General features: G+C 34.7%; 1 protein-coding gene across 1 annotated transcript; it reads left to right on the forward strand.

The window, feature by feature from the left end:
* The first annotated feature begins 78 nt into the window (after positions 1 to 78).
* Positions 79 to 17,857, forward strand: LOC131939989 (uncharacterized). Its single transcript, XM_059298523.1, has 10 exons — positions 79 to 138; positions 314 to 378; positions 1,496 to 1,678; positions 3,320 to 3,483; positions 4,056 to 4,195; positions 4,502 to 4,603; positions 10,040 to 10,167; positions 10,459 to 10,616; positions 12,576 to 12,724; positions 17,588 to 17,857. The coding sequence occupies exons 1-10, from the start codon at positions 79 to 81 to the stop codon at positions 17,855 to 17,857; spliced, it is 1,419 nt and encodes a 472-aa protein (XP_059154506.1).
* The last annotated feature ends 359 nt before the right edge of the window (positions 17,858 to 18,216 follow it).

Here is an 18,216-nt window from a genome sequence, read left to right on the forward strand (position 1 = left end):
ACACGTTCAGCCTAATGTGCCAGTGACAATGTCTTATTCATAAACTCACCAGGACCACAGGGGTGCCAACAGTGATAGATGCCAGAGAAACTGCCCCGGGGAGGGCAACAGCTGGGAGACCAGATGCGTCACTCACAGGTAAGTGTTGGGTCACTCACAGGTCACTCACAGGTAAGTGTTGTGTCACTCACAGGTAGTGTTGGGTCACCCACAGGTAAGTGTTGGGTCACTCACAGGTAAGTGTTGGGTCACTCACAGGTAAGTGTTGGGTCACTCACAGGTCACTCACAGATAAGTGTTTTGTCACTCACAGGTAGTGTTGGGTCACCCACAGGTAAGTGTTGGGTCACTCACAGGTAAGTGTTGGGTCACCCACAGGTAAGTGTTGGGTCACTCACAGGTAAGTGTTGGGTCACTCACAGGTCACTCACAGGTAAGTGTTGGTTCAATCACAGGTAAATGTTGGGTCAATCACAGGTAAGTGTTGGGTCACTCACAGGTAAGTGTTGGGTCACTCACAGGTAAGTGTTGGGTCACTCACAGGTAAGTGTTGGGTCACTTACAGGTAAGTGTTGGGTCACTCACAGGTAAGTGTTGGGTCACTCACAGGTAAGTGTTGGGTCACTCACAGGTAAGTGTTGGGTCACTCACAGGTAAGTGTTGGGTCACTCACAGGTAAGTGTTGGGTCACTCACAGGTAAGTGTTGGGTCACTCACAGGTAAGTGTTGGGTCACTCACAGGTCACTCACAGGTAAGTGTTGGTTCAATCACAGGTAAATGTTGGGTCAATCACAGGTAAGTGTTGGGTCACTTACAGGTAAGTGTTGGGTCACTCACAGGTAAGTGTTGGGTCACTCACAGGTAAGTGTTGGGTCACTCACAGGTAAGTGTTGGGTCACTTACAGGTAAGTGTTGGGTCACTTACAGGTAAGTGTTGGGTCACTCACAGGTTGCTGTTTTGGGGTGGTTGACAGGTAACTTATCGCGTAGACAGGTAACATTGGTCGGATGTTATACTGGGCACTCAAATAATGAAGTCGTGCGCATAAGTTTGTTGCATCACAACTGTGCCGCAACACTTACTAGTCAGAGTTTAACTCACAATATATATATATATATATATATATATATATATATATATATATATATATATATACATATATATATATATATATATATATATATATATATATATACATATATAGATGTATATATACATATATAGATATATATATATATGTATATATACATATATATATATATATATATATATGTATATATACATATATATATATATATATATATATATATATATATATATATATATATATATATATATATATATATATATATATATATATATATATATATAAATCTCTCCATAGCCTAAAATACGATTGGATGATTTGAATTTGAAAGATGTTTGGCTAAATCTAATTTTGACCTGAAAATCTTTACTACAACTTTCTATTACACTACTTTTTGAACCAACAGGTGGGCTCAGTATAGTGAAATCAAAGGCTACTGGTACGCACATCAAAAGTATGGCAGGCTGCCGTGGTCAGATTTGTTTGAACCAGCCATCAAGATGGCCGCTGAGGGATTTCCTGTAACGCCTTCTTTGGGCACGGTTCTCCGTGATCGGAACCAGACGATAGCTGTAGAGCCATCTTTAAGGTTAATGTCGTTAGTCCCCCACCCTCAACTTCCGATAAACATCGAAGTAAAATTTTAATCCTTAAACAACACGCTACGTAAATCTGGTGTGGTCACCGACAATTCCAATGATATAATTTTAACTTCTACACATTTCTTGAAATAACGTTATTCCTTGACAAATCTGAAAACCATGTACTTATTTAAAAAAAAAAATCTGTTCTAAGTTTTGTAGGCAAACAAAATTTTTTTAGAATGGTAAACATTGACATTTTTATTTTACACTAGGTCAAGGTTATTGCTATAGGGCGACATGGGCAGACGTAGAATGACCTTCATGTCTAAACTTTTGACTTGACTTTAAAATAAACTTGAATCTAGAAACTTGTCATTTAACTAGAGCAACTTGTTCAGCGAGATTTCTCCCAAACATTGGGTAACCTAGGTTTGATTTAATGTGACAGAATGTGGGTTATAGAACGTGGTTTTAAATATTGAAGTCATCATTTTTCCTTTGTAGCCCCTGGGGAGCAGAGGGATAAGGTTACACTTTTCCAGTGGACTTGGTTTTGGGATGCTTCCTTTATCTGTGCCCACGTGAGCCACACGTTAAAGTCCTTAGCATTTTTTGCAACATTTCCTTCTTCCCTTCTAAGCGTGTGACCAATCCTTCCCCATTTACGGGCCTTTATACCTTTCTCTATTCGCTGCTGTTTTGTATTTTGCCGAGGTCTTTGTTTGGTATTTTGTCTGAAATACTTAAGTGCGGCGTGGTAAAATGAATGGTATACCAAAAAAAAAAAACCAAAAAAAAAAAAACCAAAAACAAACAAACAACTTTAGCTTAGTCAGATTTCTTTCTGATCATGTGATATCTTGTCCTCTCTTCCTGTTTATGTAGACCGAGTTCTCGGTGTAGCAGGATAAAAATACTAATCTAGAATTCAATTCTTCACTATGCAAAGTTCAGCAAATATTAGATCAAGAATCTTGTGTTTGTGTTCATGTGTACTCATCAAACATAGAATTTTTTTTGTAACTCTCATTCTCTATAGGTTACTTAAAGTAAATATCGAACATTGTCGTGTTACGTTTTTTGACTTAAACTTTGAGAAAAAAAATTTGCTTTTAATTCTTTATGTTACCTTTCCTGGTGATTAAATCAAACTAGAACTTAAAATTGTGTGTGGAAAGGTATACGTTTTGTTCTAGGTTTTTTAAAGCTTGTTTAGTTGTTATACAACTATTATTCTAACTAGAATTGACATGTACATCGTTTATGTTGCTATACAACTGTTGCTCCAAGTATAATCAACACTTTTTAGTTACAATACATCAATTTTTCTAATAATACCCAACCTTTATCTTATATAACTCGTACAACTTGTGACCCAGGTAAATCCATTATTGATGTTGACCATATGATCTCTGGGCAACTCAGGTGTAATAAATTCTATGTTTACCTTGTTAAACCTGGTCCAACATCGCCAATTCTAGCTTGAAAATATCGACCTCCCTCACGTGACGGCTATTTAAGACCAACGATTTTAATTGTCTTTTTAAAAATAATCTATAACTCGGATATTAGAAGGTTGCTTACCTATGTACGACAAAAACCATATACTACAGAATCAATCTATTTAATTTTTCCAATTTTTAAAGCGAGATCTTCACGAACAAGAAAACTGGAAAGGTTTTTAAAGAAGGGGAGATAATGACGAGACCAAAGCTGGCTAATACACTTCGAGTTATCTCCCGTGAAGGGATGACGGCTTTTTATAATGGATCTTTGACGGATGACATTCTACAAGATTTACAGGACATAGGTTGGTTATGTTGCGTATTGTTCTATAGCAACGTTTAATACATAAAACACACACACACACAAACACACACACACACACACACACATATATATATATATATATATATATATATATATATATATATATATATATATAAATATATACATATATACATATAAGATTTACAGGACATAGGTTGGTTATGTTGCAATATTCTATAGCAACGTTTAATACACACAAACAAACACACACACACACAAACACACACACACACACACACACATACACACATATATATATATATATATATATATATATATATATATATATATATATATATATATATATATATATATATGTATATATATAAAAAAATATATACATATATACATATAAGATTTACAGGACATAGGTTGGTTATGTTGCAATGTTCTGTTGCAACGTTTACTACACAGACACACACGCATATATATATATATATATATATATATATATATATATATATATATATATATATATATATATATATATATATATATATATATATATATATATATATATATTGATTTTATGTATGATACATTTTGCTTTAGGTTCCATCATAAGCCGAGAAGATTTGATGAATTACCAGCCATTGGAGAAGAAACCAGTGGAGATAACTCTAAGCGGTAGTGTTAGAGTCTTTTCCCCTGGTGTCCCGAGTGGTGGGCCGATGATGGCTCTTATTCTCAATGTGCTTGACGGTAGGCCAATGCGCCTTTGGTAAAAAACACGTAATGATTGAATCAGCAACTCATTGTACTTAAAGTGTTTTAAAATTGTTTTTTTTTTAAAATTTGAAATAATTTTAAACTTTCAATTTTTTTAAAATTATAGAAATAATATATTATCTATCGCTTTGTAACGATAAAGTAGATGTTTGAAAATAAAATTCTTCTTCGAATTAACTGTTGTCTAACACTAGCCGAGGCCTGCATGTAACATGTTAAATCTGATGAGTTGATAGCAGAGTGATCTGATGTTTGTTCCAAATTTCCAGAACATTCTCGCAGGTCTCCGACGGTTTGCCCACAACTTGACCGAGTCGTCCAGCGTTGCCGTTGTCCAGGACATCAGCGTGGTGGACGGCGCCATCTTGGCTGTGAGTGACCGCAGGAAGGGCGGATACTGAGACAGAACGAGCACGTGCGCAATGTTTCTTTCAGACATTTTTCTTGTGAGGAGGGGGCACCTGAAATTTACGAAAGGGGGGGGGGGGCAGAGTTAAATTCCGGGGGAGCGGACACTGGATCAAGTATTTATTTGATATATAATTTCTATTTAGGTCGAGGGGGGGGGGGTAGTAGTCGTGCTGAGGTGGCCCCTACCACCGAAGAGATGCCCGAAAGAAACTTTGTACGTGCGGCCATCAGTAATGGCACATATGACAAGAAATGTTGAAGTGGTGGGGGGGGGGGGGGGGGGTGGGGGGTGGGGGGGGGAGGTTAGTTTGAAGAAAGGTGGAGGTTTCAGTTGCTACTTCTGGAAAGATGACATTGTAAATAATGTAGATGTTTTTTTCCTTTACGTTCTATTTTCTCGTTATAAAGTCATATTTACTAAAATAATTTGTTGCATTAAGTTTTGTTTCGAAAATTGAAAACTATATATTTAAAGCAATAATAAAATTGGTTACGTGCGTCTTTTGTTTAAACGCCTACATACAGCTTAAATAATTTAGAACTTAATCTCGTTCACATTTCTATTTAGAGCTGCTGCACTAACTAATCCATCATATGAATCAACTCAATAAATTGTATTGATTTAAGAGAACTATTGGTTCGTATCAAAGCACTTAACTACATTTCGTCTGTGAAAAACCTGTCGCGCTGTCTGTAAAGGACCATGTGTGTTTAGTAATCAGCATATACCCGGCATTGCCCACCCTAACCACAACAAACCAAAACCAAAACAAACAAAAAACGCAAACATAACGCAAATACAAATACAAACACAAACGAAAACACAAACACAAACGCAAACCCAAACCCAACCACAAACGCAAACACAAACACAAAGAAAACACAAACACAAACGCAAACATAAAAGTAAACGAAAACAACCCAAATCCAAGCACAAACACAAACCCAACCACAAACGTAAACCCAACCCAAACACAAAGAAAACACAAACGCTAACCTAAACGCAAAGTGCTCACATTGTAGCCCGGGGCGCCAAATCGTACCATGCTGGGGCGCCGGCGGAAATGCCTGTTTCAGCTTAGTAAACGACTATAGCACGCCAACTAAACCATCTTAAATAAATAAAAGTAGGCTACAAGTAAGAAGGAAGTATTACTATAGTAAATCTGTATCAGTTCTCACAAGCCGATGATGGAAACTGTAATACTAAAGCGAACACACAAGGCAAACCGACGATGTAAATTGCATGTCTGAGGCGGAAAAAAAGAGAGAAAAAATCTACTATTCACAAGTCTTAAATTTAAATGGAGTCCAAATAAATCAGCCGTTATGCACAGGGCACACAATAAGACGGTCTCAGTCTCCCTGCCCCCACATCCCTAATACCCCAGTACCCCAACACCCCAACACCCCAGTACCCCAACACCCCAACACCCAAGATTGACAAAAATAACTATCTAAAACAGCGCAACCCAACATATGCGCGTTACAGTATATGGAGATTATATTAACAGCATCTTGTTAACTAATTAGTTGGATGTTTGTTAACATTCCACGTAACAAACTGTTAAACAGCAAATATTGCAATATAATTCTATTGAAACTTAACGGACTAAATACCGTGCATATAATGACGTATTGATTATAGACCGACACGCACCAAAAGTTTATTTCATTTATCGATTACTTTTGTTGTGTATGAAAAGTAAGCTGACGCTTTATCGACTACTTTAGCGTAATTGGCTAAAAATAAAACAACAGAGAGCTGTCAATAGAGTGACGTATGCAGTTTAAAATTTCATTACATTTGAGTAGTAATTGTATACTTGACAGCACCTTTTCATTACATTTCAGACTTGTGTAAATGGAAATGACAGCTTTCCCCCACCCCTTTAATTAGAAACCAAGTTCAATCATCAAAATAAATCGCTAGCATTCAGATACAAGATTGTTATAAAAATAAGTCAGTTAAGCAAAGTTCCCTTACGGCCCATGGGGCAGGTGAAGTAGAGTTTCTGTGACCTCAGCATGTGAATGGATATTGTGGTCAGCACCCTGCCCAACCGCCTTTACTTTCCCTAACCTAGGTTAGGAACCCATCAGAGCTGGGTGGACTCAGACGTGTTATGACTCTATACAGCGACTCGAACTCAAGACTTTGGGTTAGCAGACGAAAGGTCTACGATTCTACCATATCGTCCCAAAAATATTTGGAATAAACATTTTTCTAGATTTCCTTGTTCATTTAAAATGTTTCGTAGTTAGCCAAGCGCAGCTAAGGTCTACCGTCTTACGGTTCTTGAAAAAAAATTACTTGAAACTCTTTTAAAAAATTATTTTAAGATAAAAATTCTTTCGCACTCATCATCCTTTGACTTAACATATTATCCCCACATAAACAACCAACCCACTACTTACGATAGAAGGTTTGGAATCTCAAACAACTCAAGTACATGCCACTAACAGATGTTTCATCTCCAGATATTTCCGCATTGACCAACGTTCATTACTGAAGAAAAGATTTTTCAACTCCAATTTTTATACGTTTTTAGATGGATGTTTTTTTTTACCCTTCACGCTGTAATTGGATATTTGAATACATTTTAGGGATTAAGGAAAATGTGTGTTTTGTGTTTAGCCGATTAAAGTGAGTCTCTTAAAAAATTGAATCAATCTTTGAAAAATTCGTTTACTGCGGGTGTAAAATAGAGAAGATATGGAGTTGGCATAGTGCAGTTGAAGGTAGGTCTATCTAGGGTTTAATTATACTTGTGAATGTATTCAGTGCCTTATTGTACTAGTGAGTGTATTTCGTGTCTTATTGTACTTGTGAATGAATGTACTATTTAATTATATTTTTGTAAGTGCATCTATTGTCCTATTATATTTGTAAGTGTAATTACTTTGTCCTATTATATTTTTACTTTCTCGTATACGAAGTATTGTAATCGTACAAAAAAATCTCGACGTTTTACACCTCCCTGAGTCGGAAAAACATAGTTTTGCAATTTTGTTCGTATGTCTGTGTGTGTATGTGTGTATATGTGTGTGTATGTGTGTTTGTGAACACGATAACTTGAGCACCGTTACAGATAGGTTGTTGAAATTACATATATAAGTATTATATCAAATTTGTAGGTCTGTAAAAACTTTTCAGCCATTTCCGATACACAGATGACTTATTCAACTTTTAGTTTTTCAAAAGCCTATTACTTGAGTACTGTTTCAGATAGATAAACGAAATTTCACATGTAAGTAAAAGATATACTTTTCTGCCATCTATAAAATTTTGAGTAAATTTCCGTTGACCGGAAGTAATAATTTTCGTCATTTCTGACTTCTTAAAAAACAAAAATAAATTTATAAAGTACTAATAATATTCCGCACTATAATACACATATTGTTTGCCATTCACTTGATATGCAATTCTTTTTTTTTTCGAAGGAATTCTATTCGATTTTAAAAAGTTTAAGTAATTAAAATGGATTAAAAATCATGGCTATATTCCGCGGTGCCATCCTCCGTAGTGTTATATAAGAATATTCGAGAAAGTTTAGGGGAGATCACTCCCGATTTATTTTTATATGTATTTACTGTGGCTTATTATATTTGTTGTAATTGTATGTACTTTGTCCTATTGCATTGATTGTATGGATTGATTTCATCTCACGAGAGTAACATAAATGTGTTCACCTATTGTATCATTATGTTCATGCTTGTTTGACATGATGCCACCAACATGCAGTGTGAGAAGGCTGCAGTTTATTTTAAAAGTCGGATATTCATTAGAACTTGTTGGACATAAATGTAGTATTTGCGGCCGCAAATCCGATTTAAGAATTTATTCAATAGAATTCCTTTTGATTGTTATTGGAACGTTTTCAGCTGTTTGTTTTTTGTTATATTTTATTACACGGAAAAGCTGCTAAACCGAAAATCTCGAGTTCGAATCCGGGTCCAAGTCAGTAGAACGTCACTGAGTCCACCCAGCTCTTATGGGTACCTAACTCATGTTTGGGAAAGTAAAGGCGGCTGCGTAAAGTGCTGACCACAGCTTCCGTTCATATGCCAAGGCCAAGAAACATGAACTCTACTTCATCTGCCTGATGGATCACTTGGTCTAATGAGGCTACTTTTCTGTGTTTTTAAATATATTATTTAACAACATCAGAAACCTGTGATATACGGCTATGTATAATAGTTCTTGTTGTTCAAAACACGTGAAGCTTCAGAACTATAGAAAAGACAAAACCTAAACTGGTTTGTCTAAATGCTAAAACAAAGGCATCATATAGGCTGGGCATGAAACAATTCAATGAGTTCTATTAAAAGCTTTAGCTAAAAGATTTTAAATTTTTTGGGCAAACACGGACTTCGAGCAAGTGGCTTTTGAGCTTTTGTCCCATTCGGGCAAGTGTCCAATCGGGCATTTGTCGCATTCGGGCAAGTGTCCATTCAGACGTTTGTCGCATTCGGGCAAGTGTCCATTCGGGCGTTTGTCGCATTCAGGCAAGTGTCCAATTTGGGCATTTGTCGCATTCAGGCAAGTGTCCAATTTGGGCATTTGTGTGCAAGTTTCTTTCTAGAATTTGCCGTAGACCCAAAATATTGATATAACAATATGTCCCAGTGATATATCTGAAGATCAACTTTTATTTTTTTCTCTGTTGTATTTGCATGTAGGTACAGGTGGCCAGCCGGATGTAGTTGACAGCTACCTGGCAACATAACTGGTGTTGACGTCACACAAGTTATCATTAAGGAATTTGCAATGCGAAAACAAAATCGAAATTAAATATTGCAGCTGAAGTCAATGACAATTCTGCAAGTCTTAACATTTTGAAACACGGTCAGTGCCGGCCCGTGCATTGTTCATCAGCCAGTTCTAGCAGTCTAGGATTAAGGTTCAAATGAAAATGTCCCCGCTGACACAACAGAAGACATTTGTGTGTTTCGTCTATGTCGTCTTTATCACGTGTTCTACCACAGTCCTGTTTCTCGTCAATTTTAACTCAGCTCCCAAGTTTATAGCGTTTGACTCGCCAAGGATAAATCCTGACTGGTCTTACAATGTCTTCTCAGTGACGTCAATGCCGAGGTTCTGGGATTTGTGGAAATCAGAAAACAAATCTGATAACTTTGGAGTTACTTACCCTGTGGTCTTGAACTCAACATGCAGTGTTTATGAATTTTTAGCATCAGTTGAGAAAAGTATAATGTCTATAAATAGAAACTTGATTTGCGACGAGTTTGCTACAAAATCTGATATTTTGTGTCGAATGTTTTTCGAACGGATCTATTTGAATCATTTTGAAAACGACGCATGCGTACTTACAAACAGCAGGAGAGTTCCGAAATTAGTTTATTTTGTGACCTACGGAAATTACAGATTTCAGTTGGCGAATTACGTGGCTTTTGTGGCCGCGCAGCGCCATATTGCTCCAAGGGCGATCTACGTCATCGGCGATCAACATCCGGTTGGGGAATTCTGGGAGTTGATAGTGCGGGATGTCCCTAACGTCAGGTGAGTTTGTGTTTTACCTGGATGTCCCTACCACGAGATAGGTGAAGTAGAGTTTATGTGAAATATATGACAACTTAGATCATGTTGTCGAGTCGTAGGCCCAATGATAAGAAACTCGAAATTTCGAGCTCAAAACTCGATAATAATCAAACTAATTTCTACAAATCACTTATGCAGATCATGAAATTTATAGGATACTTAACAATATAAATGTTTTAAGCTAATTTATTGGAAACAGAACATTTTATTGTAGCCTGAACTAAAGGTAAACAATTGGTTTATCTGTTGCAGGTTTGTTTACAGGGAGGCGCCGCTAGAGATATCAGGTTCTAGAATCACAATAAAACAGCACCACTCGGACATTGTCCGGCTCCAGACCATCTACATGAACGGTGGGATTTATCTGGACACGGACATGGTGGTTTTAAGGAGCTTAGATGACCTGCTTGGTTAGTTTATAGATGACCTGCTTGGTTAGTTTATAGATGACCTACTTGTTTAGTTTATAGATGACCTGCTTGGTTAGTTTTAGTTTATAGATGACCTGCTTGGTTAGTTTATAGATGACCTGCTTGGTTAGTTTTAGTTTATAGATGACCTGCTTGGTTAGTTTATAGATGACCTGCTTGGTTAGTTTATAGATGACCTGTTTGGTTAGTTTATAGATGACCTGCTTGGTTAGTTTATAGATGACCTGCTTGGTTAGTTTTAGTTTATAGATGACCTGCTTGGTTAGTTTATAGATGACCTGCTTGGTTAGTTTATAGATGACCTGCTTGGTTAGTTTATAGATGACCTGCTTGGTTAGTTTATAGATGACCTGCTTGGTTAGTTTATAGATGAACTTCTTGGTTAGTTTATAGATGACCTACTTGGTTAGTTTTAGTTTATAGATGACCTGCTCGGTTAGTTTATAGATGACCTTCTTTGTTAGTTTATAGATGACTTGCTTGGTTAGTTTATAGATGACCTGCTTTGTTAGTTTATAGATGACCTACTTGGTTAGTTTATAGATGACCTGCTTGGTTAGTTTATAGATGACCTACTTGTTTAGTTTATAGATGACCTGCTTGGTTAGTTTATAGATGACCTGCTTGGTTAGTTTATAGATGACCTGCTTGGTTAGTTTATAGATGACCTACTTGGTTAGTTTATAGATGACCTACTTGTTTAGTTTATAGATGACCTTCTTGGTTAGTTTATAGATGAACTGCTTGGTTAGTTTATGACCTGCTTGGTTAGTTTATAGATGACCTGCTTGGTTAGTTTATAGATGACTTGCTTGGTTAGTTTATAGATGACCTGCTTGGTTAGTTTATAGATGACCTGCTTGGTTAGTTTATAGATGACCTGCTTGGTTAGTTTATAGATGACCTGCTTGGTTAGTTTATAGATGACCTACTTGGTTAGTTTATAGATGACCTGCTTGGTTAGTTTATAGATGACCTTCTTGGTTAATTTATAGATGACCTGCTTGGTTAGTTTATAGATGACCTACTTGGTTAGTTTATAGATGACCTACTTGGTTAGTTTATAGATGACCTTCTTGGTTAGTTTATACATGACCTACTTGGTTAGTTTATAGATGACGCTGGTTAGTTTAAAGATGACCTTCCTGGTTAATTTATAGATGACCTGCTTGGTTAGTTTATAGATGACCTACTTGGTTAGTTTATAGATGATCTACTTGGTTAGTTTATAGATGACCTGCTTGGTTAGTTTATTGATGACCTGCTTGGTTAGTTTATAGATGACCTACTTGGTTAGCTTATAGATGACTTGTTTGGTTAGTTTATAGATGACCTGCTTGGTTAGTTTATAGATGACCTGCTTGGTTAGTTTATAGATGACCTACTTGGTTAATTTATAGATGAACTTCTTGGCTAGTTTATAGATGAACTTCTTGGTTAGTTTATAGATGACCTGCTTGGTTAGTTTATAGATGACCTTCTTGGTTAGTTCATAAATGACCTGCTTGGTTAGTGTATAAATGACCTTCTTGGTAAGTTTATAGATGACCTTCTTGGTTAGTTTATAGATGACCTTCTTGGTTAGTTTATAGATGACCTACATTGTTAGTTTATAGATGACCTGCTTGGTTAGTTTATAGATGACCTGCTTGGTTAGTTTATAGATGACCTGTTTGGTTATACTCAGTATGCAATGAAATAAAAACAGAAATGTTCTTTTTTTTTTTTAAATTGCTTTTCTCTTATAGATGATTTACTCCATAAAATTAAATTACCTGTGTTTGAATGTACACATTTTTTCCAAAACATTCGTTTATCTCAAATTAGAAAACGTATCAAATTGAACGTAAAATATACCTGCAGATAAAAAACCTCTAAAATTGAACATATATCTGCTGACAAAAAAAAAACCTTCTGAAATTGAACATATATCTGCAGATAACGACCTCACGATGGGGATGATTGACCTTGAAACCGGGTTTGGCAACGCTTTTATACTGGCTAAAAGACACAACCCGTTCATTAAAGAGTGGTACGAAAAGTATGGGAACTACAATCAGAAACATTGGGGATATAACTCGATGCAGGTAGGTTGTGGGGTGGAGAGTAAAAGTCTGTACCCTTGAGTTTATCATGAAATGAACATATAAAAAAATAAACACTGAAAAAAAATAAAAAAAAAAAATAAAAAAAAAAACGAAAAAAAAAATAAACGTACGAATAAACGAATAAATCCATAAACTAACAAACAAATAAACGAACTAACAAACACTGGAACAAATGAACAAATGAACAAATGAACAAATGAACAAATGAACAAATGAACAAATGAACAAATGAACAAATGAACAAATGAACAAATGAACAAATGAACAAATGAACAAATGAACAAATGAACAAATGAACAAATGAACAAATGAACAAATGAACAAATGAACAAATGAACAAAACAAATGAACAAATGAACAAATGAACAAATGAACAAATGAACAAATGAACAAATGAACAAATGAACAAATGAACAAATGAACAAATGAACAAATGAACAAATGAACAAATGAACAAATGAACAAATGAACAAATGAACAAATGAACAAATGAACAAATGAACAAATGAACAAATGAACAAATGAACAAATGAACAAATGAGCAAATGAGCAAATGAACACATAAACACATGAACACATGAACAAATGAACAAATGAACAAATGAACAAATGAACAAATGAACAAATGAACAAATGAACAAATGAACAAATGAACACTGAACAAATGAACAAATGAACAATTGAACAATTGAACAAATGAACAAATGAACAAATGAACAAATGAACAAATGAACAAATGAACAAATGAACAAATGAACAAATGAACAAATGAACAAATGAACAAATGAACAAATGAACAAATGAACAAATGAACAAATGAACAAATGAACAAATGAACAAATGAACATATGAACAAATGAACAAATGAACAAATGAACAAATGAACACATGAACACATGAGCAAATGAACAAATGACCAAATGAACAAATAAACAAATAAACGAACTAACAAACACTGGAATAAAATGAACAAATGAACAAATGAACAAATAAACAAATGAACAAATGAACAAATGAACAAATGAACAAATGAACAAATGAACAAATAAACAAATGAACAAATGAACAAATGAACAAATGAACAAATGAACAAATGAACAAATGAACAAATGAACAAATGAACAAATGAACAAATGAACAAATGAACAAATGAACAAATGAACAAATGAACAAATGAACAAATGAACAAATGAACAAATGAACAAATGAACAAATGAACAAATGAACAAATGAACAAATGAACAAATGAACAAATGAACAAATGAACAAATGAACAAATGAACAAATGAACAAATGAACAAATGAACAAATGAACAAATGAACAAATGAACAAATGAACAAATGAACAAATGAACAAATGAACAAATGAACAAATGAACAAATGAACAAATGAACAAATGAACAAATGAACAAATGAACAAATGAACAAATGAACAAATGAACAAATGAACAAATGAACAAATGAACAAATGAACAAATGAACAAATGAACAAATGAACAAATGAACAAATGAACAAATGAACAAATGAACAAATGAACAAATGAACAAATGAACAAATGAACAAATGAACAAATGAACAAATGAACAAATGAACAAATAAACGAACTAACAAACACTGGAATAAAATGAACAAATGAACAAATGAACAAATGAACAAATGAACAAATGAACAAATGAACAAATGAACAAATGAACAAATGAACAAATGAACAAATGAACAAATGAACAAATGAACAAATGAACAAATGAACAAATGAACAAATGAACAAATGAACAAATGAACAAATGAACAAATGAACAAATGAACAAATGAAAATATGAAAAAATAAATAAACGAATAAACGCATAAATGAACGATAAAGATAGAAATAATAATAAAAATGATAATAATAATAATAATAATAATAATAATAATAATAATAATAATAATAATAATAATAATAATAATAATAATAATAATAATAATAATAATAATAATAATAATAATAATAATAATAATAATAATAATAATAATAATAATAATAATAATAATAATAATAATAATAATAATAATAATAATAATAATAATAATAATAATAATAATAATAATAATAATAATAATAATAATAATAATAATAATAATAATAATAATAATTGTTATTATTATTATTATAAAAATAAAAATTATAATTATAATCTAATATATAAAGCTCAGTTCTGTATGTAACGCATATGTTTGTCGTTGGTCTTGGATGGATTTAAGTGTTAGACAATTATCGTGCGCATTTGTCTAAATTTATGAGTTAGAAAATTACTATTGAAAGTGTTGGGAAATAATTTTCATTTTTCAAATTATAGTAATAATTGTCGGCATGTTCATTAAACACAAGTTTTAAAAAAATATCATCTTTTACAAAAATTCTAATTATGTCTTTATTTAGTCCTATAGCACTTACTTCCCTTTGATAAATTAGGAAAACACAATTACTTCCCTTTATAAAACCATTGCATTAGAGCAGGGGTCTCCAAACTTTTCAATCCGAGGGCCGCATTAACTATCAAATTTCAGTTCGGGGGCCAGTTTCTTCCAGGCATGTCTTTGATTTTTCTGGGCAAAGTTCCTCAGCCATCACCAACATGTGTTTTTTCCGTGGACAAAAAGATCTCCGCGGGCCAGATGAGAGGACCTCGCGGGCCGCATCCGGCCCGCGGGCCGTAGTTTGGAGACCCCTGCATTAGAGGAAAATAATTTACTTTTTATTACTTTGTTTTGGTGTTGGGAAAAAAAATAATTACATAATTAGCGGGGATTGATCAAGTGCAAATGTTGTTGGTATTTTACGGATAAGCTTGGAGTATTAAAATTGCTCATTAAATTGAAACAGGCGCGTTCGTTTAAGTGAGTGCAAAAGACTATGAATAAGTTGGGGTACTATAGTCGTTCATTAAGCTAAAACAGGTGATTCCGCCCCGGGCGTTTATGTTCGCGTTAGTGTTTTCTTTGTGTTTAGGTGGGTTTGCGTTAGTGGTTTCGTTTTGATTTGGTTCGTTTTTGTTCTTTCTTTTTTCGTTTTTGTTTGTGTTTTTTTTTTGTTTTGGTTTGTATTTGTGTTTTTGGTTGGTTTTGCGTTTGGATTTGGTTTGTTTTCGTTTGCTTTTTCGTTGTTTTTTTTTTGTTGGTATTGGTGTTTGTGGTTGGGTTTGTTGTTAGGTTTTTGTTTTCGTTTGCTTTTTTGTTTGTTTTTTCTTTGTGTTTGTATTGGTGTTTGTGGTTGTGGTTGGGTTTGTTGTTAGGTTTTTGTTTTCGTTTGTATTTGTAATTGTGTTAGCGTTATGTTTGCGTTTTGTTGTTTTGGTTGGTTGTGGTTTGGGTGGGCAATGCCGGGTTTATGATGATTACTAAACACACAGGTAATGGTCTTTAACAGAAAGGTTTTTCACAGAAGCCAGAGCAGGGCCTGGCCGGGACGGCTAGTCTAATATATAAAGCTCAGTTCTGTATGTAAAAACACGTATGTATATCGTTGACATACTTCCATGGATTAAAGTGTTAGAATATTACCGTGCGCATTTGTCTAAATTTATGAGTTAAAAAATTACCATTGAAAGTGTTGGGAAATAATTTTCATTTTTCAAACTGAAACTAATAATTGTCGGCATGTTCATTAAACACAATTTTAAAAAAAATATCATCTTTTACAAAAATTCTAATTATGTCTTTATTTAGTCCTATAGCGCTTACTTCCCTTCGATAAATTAGGCAGAACACAATTACTTCCCTTTATAAAACCATTGCATTAGTCGAAAAGAATTTACTTTTTAATTACTTTGTTTTGGTGTTGGGAAAAAAAATAATTACATAATTAGCGGGGATTGATCAAGTGCAAATGTTGTAGGTATTTTACGGATAAGCTTGGAGTATTATAATTGTTCATTAAATTGAAACAGGCGCGTTCGTTTAAGTGAGTGCAAAAGACTATGAATAAGTTGGGGTACTATAGTCGTTCATTAAGCTAAAACAGGCGATTCTGCCCCGGGCGTTTATGTTCGCGTTAGTGTTTTCTTTGTGTTTAGGTGGGTTTGCGTTAGTGGTTGCGTTTTGATTTGGTTCGTTTTTGTTCTTTCTTTTTTCGTTTTTGTTTGTGTTTTTTTCTTTGGGTTTGTATTTGTGTTTTTGGTTGGTTTTGCGTTTGGATTTGGTTTGTTTTCGTTTGCTTTTTCGTTGTTTTTTTGTGTTGGTATTGGTGTTAGTGGTTTAGTTTGTTGTTAGGTTTTTGTTTTCGTTTGCTTTTTTGTTTGTTTTTTCTTTGTGTTTGTATTGGTGTTTGTGGTTGTGGTTGGGTTTGTTGTTAGGTTTTTGTTTTCGTTTGTATTTGTAATTGTGTTAGCGTTATGTTTGCGTTTTGTTGTTTTGGTTGGTGGTGGTTTGGGTGGGCAATGCCGGGTATAGAATGATTACTTAACACACAGGTAATGGTCTTTAACAGAAAGGTTTTTCACAGAAGCCAGAGCAGGGCCTGGCCGGGACGGCTAGTTATTATTATACGTCGTATTTTATTGCTTTTTGGATTTTGAAATTATCCATTTACTGGCTTTCGGCCCTTTGTATTCGAACGTAGCCCTAGAATTTAGTCGGGTGGTAGAGCATTGAATGCTAATTCGAAAGCCTCTAGTTCGAATCCCGAGTTCGAATCCTGAGTCCGCGCAGCTCTGGTGGGTACCTGATTCCCTACAGGGAGAGTAAAGGCGATTAGGGTTTGTGCTGACTACGCTAAACTACTTCTTTATGAACCGTCAGTTTTGAAAGTGTGCTTGACCTACTTGGATTTAACCTCTGACCGCTCGCCCCACCCCACCACCAGGTACCCCGCGACATGTACTTGACTGACCCCAGCCGTGTGGTCAACGTGAGGGAGCAGGTGTACCAGCCCAACTGGAACCAGATCAACTTGCTGGTCAACGCCAGCCACGTCTACGACTGGAGCCACAACTACGCCATCCACCTGTGGAAGTACAGCGGCCAAATACCGCTTAGGACGGACGCCATTCTGGTGAACAACTCAACTGTTGGCCAGATTTTTAGATATATTCTCTACGGGGATCCGAAAGTGAGGAAAAAACCTGATGTCTAATGCATGGCTGTTATAAAATAGGATTATTAATACATTTGATTTTTAAATTAATATTAAAAAATAAAAGTTTCAAATTGTCTTTTTTGTGCGATTCCTAATTTTGTTAATTAATTAAATCTCTGCCACTTAATCAAGGGTAAGTTCCGTTGATGATTCTAGACAAATGTTCTGGACAAATGTTCTGGACAAATGTTCTAGACAAATGTTCTGGACAAATGTTCTGGACAAATGTTTAGACAGTTCACAATAAAATTGATCTGTTAAAAAATTATAAAATTTACACTTGGGGAATATATACACCTCCTTCCCTGTAAACAACATGTGAATTCTTTATTTGTAATGTTAATGGAACTAATATA

Source organism: Physella acuta, unplaced genomic scaffold, assembly GCF_028476545.2.
Source record: "Physella acuta isolate Inbredline_101_S28 unplaced genomic scaffold, ASM2847654v3 ptg000307l, whole genome shotgun sequence".
In the NCBI taxonomy this organism is placed as follows: domain Eukaryota; kingdom Metazoa; phylum Mollusca; class Gastropoda; family Physidae; genus Physella; species Physella acuta.